Source organism: Numida meleagris, chromosome 6 (genome assembly GCF_002078875.1).
Source record: "Numida meleagris isolate 19003 breed g44 Domestic line chromosome 6, NumMel1.0, whole genome shotgun sequence".
Lineage (NCBI taxonomy): Eukaryota > Metazoa > Chordata > Aves > Galliformes > Numididae > Numida > Numida meleagris.
Window position 1 is genome coordinate 17,146,428 of NC_034414.1, and position 8,875 is coordinate 17,155,302.

Consider the following 8,875-nt stretch of genomic DNA (forward strand, 5'->3'; position numbering starts at 1 on the left):
TGGTCTGACCGGGGCTGCCTGTGCAAAACATTTAGTTCCCATCGCCCACAGCGGGCCCAAGAGGCACAGGGCCATTTGTGCCACGCTCCGCATGAAAAGCACTTTCTATGGGCTGGAGCAGATCACGCAGTAAGAGTGGACTCTGCCCTTTAACGCTTTGCCTTTTTCCCTGGCCAGCACCAGCAGTAGGACGCATAGGAGCTGTTTTGCACGCTGTAACTAATGCCCCTGAATGCCCCTTTGTCCATCCCGCGTCACCTGCAGCCTGATCCCTGTCAGTTCATGAGCCCACAGAGCCTTCAAAGCTGTCTGCCAGCCCTACAGGATGCATTCTTACCTTTCTGCTTTGAGTGTGTCCCAGGACTGGGACAGACCCAGATCACTTGCCCTTTTATCACTCCTGCCTCTGGAACGGCCTCAGGAGAGGGAAGAGAGCTCCGCACTGAATGACACAGAGGGAAGGGAAGAGCCCAGCTTTGCCTTGGCCGCCACCCCAGGGCGGGTGAGCAAGCGCCGCAGCACCAGCAGCTTGTTCCTCCAGCGAAGGAGACAAGTGATACCAAGTCCTGCCTCTGCGTCAGCAAGGAGCATGCAGCGAAGATACAGCCTTCTCTGGTAGCTGGGATTTTGCCTCACCTGCTGATCAGCTGCCTGGTCACAAGAGGAAGTCCTCTGATATCAGCGTCTTGGAATTTTTTAATTTAGCTTTGTCCTGGCTCCATGGCTTTCCTTTGACTTCTCTGCTCTGGTCGGCTCACCCAGCTGAAAAGCACTTTCCATCGCTGATGTCCTCCCACTTGCAGGATCCCAGCCACAGCTTCTGCTTACATGTTAAGCTTGGCTGCTGAGGAGTCTCTTTTCACTGCCACAGCCATAGCTCGGTCCAGGCACAGTATAAAGCATCACAAAGCAGCAGGGAATGCTACAAGCATATTCTGAAATCCATAGAGGCCCCTAAATCAACAACCGTATCCATCTGTCCCCAGCGAATTCAAGCTTTCCAAGTTACAGCTTCAATTACTGTAATTCCAAAAGATTGCAGGGGGCAGAGGAGTATGGTTCTCTTTTCTTCTATTTTTATGAGCATATGATAGCACTCCGATATGAAATTACGTGTTTTACTGTTTCCCTTGGTATGTACAGCCGGACACAAAGCCACCCGAGGTCAGTGGAAAGATTGCCACCAACCTCAGAGCCTCTGGCTTAGACCCATAATTACTTTCTTTTTGTGGTTTGTTCCAGTTCTGCACCCTTACATGTTGAAACACAGGAAAACCCATCTGTAAAGCCACAGGGGATGATACCGTGTTTAACTAGTTGCAGAAAGCTTTGTAGATTTAAAATCTATAGCATCGTTTTGACTCTTGTTCTTCTGCAGCCCTTGAAACTTCCGCCCACTTTGGCTGTTTGTGAGGACAGGCAGTATCTCCAGGCAATGGGCTGGGATCATTATAGTTGTTGTTAGTGTGTGTGTGGAGTGACTGACGCAGATGTTTTTACAATGGATGCTTTATAAAACAGCAAAATGCATTTCCATTTTTCTAAGCAGGCAGCATCGTTTGCACGAAGGCTGCTTTCCAAAACACCCATCCTCAATCCTCCCCTTTCTGTCCGGTGTTTATCTGTATGCCTGTCTCCCCTAGAGACATCAGCAGGCCGTGACAGTGCTGTTTCTCACACACACACACAAAACAAGGCCCTGAGCCGATGGACTCGAGCGTCACCACGACAGCAGCAGCTTCTTCGCAGCCAGCACACATCCTGCTAACTGAACCGTTGCTTCTGCGCCCGAACTCTGCTCACCTTGGGGAGGGAGGACAGGCTAAGCGAGGTAACCAACACCAGCGTGGGAGTGGCACAAGGTGCGACATCGGGGCCATCGCAGTGGCGGTTTTAAGATGGCGCAGTCTGGGACAGGCACCCCCTCTCGTATCCAGCCTTCAACCCCAGGCATCTCCACAGCCCGTCCCTTCAGCCCCAGCTCGCTCGGAACACAGCCCACCACAGCCCAGCCCGGCCGCCATTTCCCCCACTCACCCGCAGCGGCCGCCAGCACCACCTGCGCCACCTTCCCGCCTAAGTTCCCGCCGCGCTGCGATTGGTCGGGAGTTGAGCCAATAGCGGAGCTGTTGCTGGGCAGAACACAGCGAAGCGAAGCGTCACGGCGCGAGGCGCGCACGTGCGGTAGGGTCGATGCGCATGCGCGAGCTGTCGCCCCTGCCATGTGGGTGCGAGTGCGCTAGGCCCGGCCCGGCGGCTCCGCGCCCGAGGCTTCACGCCCCGTTCCCTCTCTCCGCTCGCCCCAGCGTGACGCCGGACCCTGGTGGCAGCCACTAGCACCCGCACGGGAAGGTAGGAGGTGCAGCGGCCGTCCCGACACCCCAGGCCCGGTTGAGAGAAGGCCGCAGGCGGCGTGGCCGCCCCGGTTCACCTCAGTCAACGCAGCGGGCGCCCCCTGCCGGCCGAGGGCACCCGGGAGGTGCGGGGCTCCCCACGGCGGCGCCGGGCCGCAGCGGGGGTGCGGGGCGCTGTCCCTGCAGGGATGCCCGCGGGCTGTCCGCCGGCCGCCCCCAGGCTGCAGTACCGCAGCTCCCGCTTGCTCCGCGCCGCCTTCCTGCGCCTGCACCAGCAGCAGCAGCGGGCGGACGTCTTCTGCGACGTGCTCCTGCGGGCTGAAGGTGAGCGAGCAGCCGCCTCAGCGGCTGTGAGGGCCGCCCGGGGGGACTCTCTTGCCGTCCCCGAGGAAGGCCGGGCCAGCCGCAGCCGCGCGTTCCTTGCAGGGGAGGTGGTGGCGGCGCACTGCTGCGTGCTGTCGGTGTGGAGCCCGTTCTTCATGGAGCGCCTGGCCCGCCAGCTGCCCCCCGCGGGGCGCCGCGTGGTGCTGGAGCTCGGGGGGCTGAAGATGGCGACGCTGCGCAAAGTGGTGCGCTTCCTGTACACGGCCGAGTTGGAGGCCTCCTGGGAGGAAGTGCGGGACGTGCTGGCGGCCGCCCGCCAGCTCCGTGTGGCCGAACTCGAGTCGCTGCAGCTTCAGGAGGACGGCCTGGTGCGGCCCGGGCCCCGCTGGCAGCTTGACCGCAGCTGTCTGCGTGGCCTCGGGTCCGGCGGCGTCCCCCTAGCGGACGCCCCGCAAAAACAGCAGCTCCCTCCGGAGACCGTAGGGGCGGCCCACCCCGTGGGGCGGCTGAAACTGAGGAGGACGGAAGACCGACGCTGCTGGGAGGTGGTGCGGGACGGGTGGCTCTCCCTCGAGCCCGTCGCCGTAGAGGCCCGGACGGGAACAGAGCCGTGGCTCCCACCGGCTGCCGGTGCGCTGGCAGAGGACGACCTGGAGGAGGAGGTGGACGTGGGGATGGCACAGCCATGTCTGCCCCCCGGCACTGTGTGTGCCTGTCCCAGCCCCTCGTCCGAGTCGGGTGGGGAGGTGGACGTCCTCGGGTAGGGGAGCTGCTAACCCCTGCCCCCCAGGCTCGAAGAGTGCAGCGTCCCTGTTCTCTGTGTCGCTGAAATAAAGCACTAGAGCTGCGTGAAGGAGCCGCAGAGCTTTATTGGGGAAATGGTACTGGGTAATGGCTGCGGGCCGCTGGGGTCTGGCCTTTCCGCGGAGGAGCTGCGGCGTCGGAGGCGATACTGGGGGCGGTGCCCCCCTTGGTGCCGCCTCTTCATGGGCGCTCGATCCGCGAGGCCGCTCCCGGCGTAGTGCAGCCCTGCCGCTCGCGCTCCGTGCCCGCCGCCTCTAGGCCAGGCTGCTCCGCAGAGCATCCACCACGGCCGCGGGCTCAGGGAACTTCAGCTTGCGGGGCGGCCCCTTCCCGATACCGCTCCACAGCTGCACGGCTGCGGGTGGACACGGGCGCGGGTCAGGGCCGCCTGGGAACACCCCCCCCCCCCCCCCCCCCCGGGTACTCACTGCTGCCGTCTTCCTTCACCANCACCACCTCCTCACGGTCCCGGGTACTCACTGCTGCCGTCTTCCTTCACCAGGGACACCTCGAAGCTGTTCCTGCGTGGCTGCTGCGGGTTGATCTCTACGGCCAGGGTGGCCACGGCCCCGCGCAGGGCCTCGCTCAGCGCCGCCGCGTTGCGCCCGTACACGCGTCAGCTACGGCTGCGGGAGCCGGCAGTTAGAGGGGCCCGTAAGGCCTGAGCACCGCGCACGGCCGCGTTGTGGGGGGGGGGGGGGGGGGGGGGGGGGGGGGTAACTTACCAGTGCTCGATGACGACGCGGGGGCCGCCGGTGTCCCCGGAGCTGCCCACGGCCTTGCCGCGGGGCCGCTTCTCGGGGGGATCCGCCTGCGCCTCGGGCTCGGCCGGGCGCCGCGCAGCGCGCTTCCTGCCGCGGGGAGCCATCCCGCGTCCCGCCGCCACGTGCCGCGCTCCGCCGCTGCGCCACAAGGGGCGGTGCCACGGTGCTGCGCGCGGGCTCCGTTCCCCGGCGCTTCCGCTGAGGGAGCCAATCAGCGCACGGGACCTTGGAGGCAGCCCCGCCCCCCGCCCGGCGGCCAACCCGCGGGTACACGCACGGAGCGGACAAGGAGACGCGCACAGAACGTTTATTGTCAGCCAAAGGATGCGCGCGAAGCGCAGGCCCGGCTCCTGGCCCTACCCTTCCCAGGAACCGGCGGGGCCGAGGGCTAGCACGGACCCCGGCCAGCACGGGCAGAGGGAGCAGCGGCCCACAGGCTCAATGCTACGTGCAGGGCCCCCAGCCGGCACTGCCTGGTCCCCAGCCACAGGGGACAGTGGAGTGGTGACAGGTGAGAATGCAGGCTGCTTCTACTTCTCCTTCTTGGTCTCCCCATTGGCAAGTCCAGCTGCTGCTTGTCCTTCGGGTGGCTCCTCAGAGCCCTCATCCCGTGGCTTCGACTGCTTCTTTGCTTTCTGGTAGAGCTCATTGAGGTTGAACTCCCGGATCACATTCTCCTGCAGCCAGAGCACAGCATAAGCACCAGCAGTGACCCCTTGCTACACCCCACTTTCCAAGGCTGCCTGTGAGGAGCTGCTGAGAACATCCCACCCCCTGGGCATAGGCTGGAACATCCCCCTGCCCCCTACATACCTCAGAGAAGGTCCAGGAAACAGCCCGGCCCTTCTTGTCGATCTGTGGGCGACGCATGATCTCTGTCCCACCCTGGAAGAGGATGAGGGTGGGCAGCTGCTTGGTGAGGGGTGAGGTGCTCACCTTGTACCTGCAGGAGGAGAGCAAAAGGCAATGACACCAAGGCACTTGGAAGACCTGGTACCTCCCTCTGCCCTCTCAGCCCCACAGACCTGGTACTGACATCCGTGTATCGGCCAACATCCACCTTCCCAAAGTGCAGCCCCGAGCAGTTGTACCTGGGAGGTAGACCACGGCTCTGAGTGCCGCGAGTGACCACTGGGCTGGGGGTGACTCACCGAGGCCTTGAGCTGGCATCACTCACTTGAGAGAGAGGTCAGCGAAGATGGGGGCAAAGGACTGGCACTCACTGGACCAGTTGGCGAAGAACTCAACGATCCAGGTCACCCGCTTGTCCCGTTCCAGTTCCTCCTGCCACAGGGCCAAATGAGTCAACAGGAGACGGTAGGCAGGGAGCCCAGCACCCCATGCCAAGCCAGACTTGGCAAGAGATACTCACATCTATGGTCTTATCGCTGAAGTACTTGATATACTCAGGTCCCATGTAGAGGGGCGGCTTGCAGGTCATCAGGAACACTGCAATGACAGCATCCCTGAGTCCAGTGCCCACCTGAAGAGAGGCTTCTGCCCTTTTCCACTTCTGGAGCACACAAAAGACCCAGGCTTAATCTGGGGGGAGGCTCCTCCTTCCCCAGAGCAGCCTATGCAGCTACAAAGAGCACCAACACCACAAGTCAAGAGGGCTTCAGCCTCATCTCAGGCAGGTGACACACAGGATAGGCAGGAACAAGGCCTGCCAGGGACACTACTGCAGTCCCTGTATTGCGGGTCCGCCCCCACGTCCCCACAGGTCTCACCAATGCAGAGCGTAAGGTAGAGCAGGCCCATGCGGATATCAAGACGGAAGAAGAGGATGGCGTTGGCTACTTTGCTGAACATGAAGATGTTCCCAATGTGCTGCTCCACAGTGACTGGGAAAGGGAAAAGAAGTCAGAGATGGGACCATATCCCCTTTTTCCCCTCTCAGTCCCTACCCCCACCTCTTCCCTCCGTTCCTTCACAGTATGGAGATGCCTCATAAGCAGCCTCCCCTCCACACTGCAGCCCCCACTCACTGGAGCGCCGGTTCTTCATCATCACGATGGCACTGAGGAACATGAGGATCTCCACCTCCCGCTGCACACGAGAGAAATGCTGTGAGCAGGGGCACCCTTGGAACCACAGCCACCCTCCCGAGGACAGCCGATCAGCCCTGCAGCGCAGCCGCGGCCGTACCGCCCTCCCCTGCTCGGTGCGCTCCCTGCACAAGGACAAGGAGCCGTGCCAGGCCGTGCCAGCCTCCACCCTCCGCCTCCCCTCGATAACCGAGTCGGGGCTGCAAACAGAGGGGCTGCCTCTACGGCGCCCAACACTGGTGGTGCCCAGGGAGCCCCTGGCAGCAGGACGGCCCGGGCAGGGCAGTGCCAGGCGGCCGGTAGCCCCGTTCCGTCAGCACGGCCCGCGAAGGGCCACTCACCCAGTCGAAGTCGCAGGGGTTGCCATCCTCCCGCTGGGAGGGCAGGCCGCGACACAGCGGCGGGACCTTACGAACGAGCAGGAAGGCAGTAGCGAGCAGCGCGGACAGCGGATAGTAGGGCCGCGCCAGCCAGCGACACAACCCCGGCACTGAGTAGAGCAGAGCCAGCAGCGGGGCGAGCACCGCCATCTTGTCCTCCACCGACCATCCACCGCATTCCCATTGGGCCGGCTGCCCGTACGTCTGCGTGGGGCAGGACTTCCTCCCCGCTGGCCAATCGCGAGCGGCAGCGACGAGTTCTCTCAGCGCCGCGGACCAATGACGAGGAGAGAGAAGCGGCCAATCGAAAGGCTGAACCCACGTCTCCCTTAGCAACCGGGGCGGCACCCGACCAATCGGTGCGCGGCGGGGGCGGGGCGGCCCCGCGCGGGGCAGGCCGGGAAGATGGAGAACTTCTCGGCGCTGTTCGGTGGGGCCGAGCCACCGCCCGCCACCGCGGCAGCCGCCCTGGGCTTCGGGCCCGCCAAGGCGGCGGGAGCCGGGGCCGCGCCGCCTCCCGCCGCCGCCGTGCCGCCTCCGGGCGAGGACGCGGCCCGGAAGGCCGCCGCCGGCCCCTTCTACCTGCTGCGGGAGCTGCCAGGTGCGGGGCGGGCCGCGGGAGGGGCGGGCCGCGGCGTGACGGGTGGCGCGCGGGGCCAATGAGAAGAGAGGGAGCGGGCGGGAGGCGCGGAGTGACAGCGCGCGGGGCCAATGGGCGCGTGGGGCCGGGGCGCGGGGCGCTGAGGGGCCCGTCCGCCCGTAGGCAGCACGGAGCTGACGGGCAGTACCAACCTGATCACGCACTACAACCTGGAGCACGCCTACAACAAGTTCTGCGGCAAGAAGGTGAAAGAGAAGCTCAGTAACTTCCTCCCCGACCTGCCCGGCATGATCGACCTGCCTGGCTCCCACGACAACAGCAGCCTGCGCTCCCTCATCGAGAAGCCGCCCATCTGCGGCAGCTCCTTCACACCCCTCACCGGCACCATGCTGACCGGCTTCCGCCTGCATGCCGGCCCGGTGAGCACCTGGGGAGGGCTGGGGTGGGTGGGGGTAAGGTGAGGGCCCTCTGACCTCGGCCCCTGCAGCTGCCCGAGCAGTGCCGCCTGATGCACATCCAGCCGCCCAAGAAGAAGAACAAGCACAAGCACAAGCAGAGCCGCACGCAAGACCCCGTCCCCCCAGGTAGGTCTGTGCCCTACAGGCCGTGTGCTCTGCTAACCCAGCACCCCACTCACCCCGCCTCTGCTTCCTGCAGAAACGCCCTCGGACTCGGACCACAAGAAAAAGAAGAAGAAGAAAGAGGAGGATCCAGAGCGAAAAAGGAAGAAGAAGGAGAAAAAGAAAAAGAAGGTAGGTTGGGAGCCAGCGTGCTGCTCTGCTCTGCCTGCCCCAGCCCTGTGCCAGGCCAGAGTTGGGCAGCTCCATGCATTTGGCCCCAGCAGTACTTGGCACCACTGCAGTTCCATAAGGCCTCATGCCTATCTTTCTTCTGCAGAACCGGCACAGCCCCGAGCACCCAGGGGTGGGCAGCTCGCAGGCCAGCAGCAGCCTGCGGTGAGGCTGCATCGTGCCACTCAGTGGAGCTCTCAGCCCCAGCTGCCTGCTATAGACTTGTCCCTCTCACAGAGCACAGTGGGGAAGTGGGGGCAGTCATGGCCCCCACTTGCAGAGAGCATGGCCCTGCAGCCCCCCCTGCTTGCACTGTGTGGCTAACGGGGACCTGGTGACACGGACACTGCTGGAATGGGGGTTGCAACCCTTGGCCTCTTATACCTAAACAACATGGTGCATTGGGATCTCTCTTTTTTATTCACCTTTTAATTAAAGTCTGCTCTGAGTAGGAGCTGGTGCCAGTGGCGGCTCTGACTGTTAGCCAGTGGGGCAGGGCAAGGAGCAGAGGCCTTGGCTCGGCCTCATCATCCTTCAGCCCTTGCAGCTCTCTGGGCTGTGAAGGAGAGGGTACAGGAGGACACGAGTGACCCCAGTACAGCACCGTGTCCCCCAGGGCTGTCCCTGTGGGGGCTCTCACAGAAGAGCCAGAGCCTCGCTGAGTGCTGGGATATCTTCCTGCTTAGGGCCCTGACAGCTCCACTTACCTGCAGGGGGAGCGCTGTGCCCCAGAGCGCCCCGAGAAAGCATGTCCCAGCTGCAAGGCCAAAGGCACTGCGGCAACCCTGTAAGGCTGAGCCCAGCTCTCC

At 63.6% G+C, this 8,875-nt stretch overlaps 4 protein-coding genes across 5 annotated transcripts; 2 read left to right on the plus strand and 2 right to left on the minus strand.

Annotated features, from left to right (window-relative positions):
- On the plus strand, window positions 2,517-3,531 carry BTBD18 (BTB domain containing 18). Its single transcript, XM_021403595.1, has 2 exons — window positions 2,517-2,678; window positions 2,781-3,531. The coding sequence occupies exons 1-2, from the start codon at window positions 2,543-2,545 to the stop codon at window positions 3,440-3,442; spliced, it is 798 nt and encodes a 265-aa protein (XP_021259270.1). The 5' UTR covers window positions 2,517-2,542; the 3' UTR covers window positions 3,443-3,531.
- SELENOH (selenoprotein H) lies at window positions 3,528-4,411 on the minus strand. The gene is made up of 3 exons (XM_021403597.1): window positions 4,208-4,411; window positions 3,963-4,108; window positions 3,528-3,837 (listed from the first exon to the last, which is right to left on the minus strand). The coding sequence occupies exons 1-3, from the start codon at window positions 4,348-4,350 to the stop codon at window positions 3,737-3,739; spliced, it is 390 nt and encodes a 129-aa protein (XP_021259272.1). The 5' UTR covers window positions 4,351-4,411; the 3' UTR covers window positions 3,528-3,736.
- On the minus strand, window positions 4,538-6,905 carry TMX2 (thioredoxin related transmembrane protein 2). 2 transcript variants are annotated; one of them, XM_021403593.1, is made up of 8 exons: window positions 6,636-6,905; window positions 6,160-6,295; window positions 5,977-6,090; window positions 5,619-5,695; window positions 5,424-5,530; window positions 5,272-5,337; window positions 5,060-5,189; window positions 4,538-4,923 (listed from the first exon to the last, which is right to left on the minus strand). In XM_021403593.1, exons 1-8 carry the CDS (start codon window positions 6,822-6,824, stop codon window positions 4,777-4,779), a joined length of 966 nt encoding a protein of 321 aa, XP_021259268.1. In that variant the 5' UTR covers window positions 6,825-6,905; the 3' UTR covers window positions 4,538-4,776. The 2 variants fall into 2 exon arrangements, with proteins under 2 accessions (XP_021259268.1, XP_021259269.1); XM_021403594.1 differs by having other exon boundaries at window positions 6,235-6,295; window positions 6,636-6,824.
- Window positions 7,065-8,528, plus strand: MED19 (mediator complex subunit 19). The gene is made up of 5 exons (XM_021403596.1): window positions 7,065-7,275; window positions 7,438-7,694; window positions 7,763-7,859; window positions 7,933-8,027; window positions 8,173-8,528. Exons 1-5 carry the CDS (start codon window positions 7,080-7,082, stop codon window positions 8,233-8,235), a joined length of 708 nt encoding a protein of 235 aa, XP_021259271.1. The 5' UTR covers window positions 7,065-7,079; the 3' UTR covers window positions 8,236-8,528.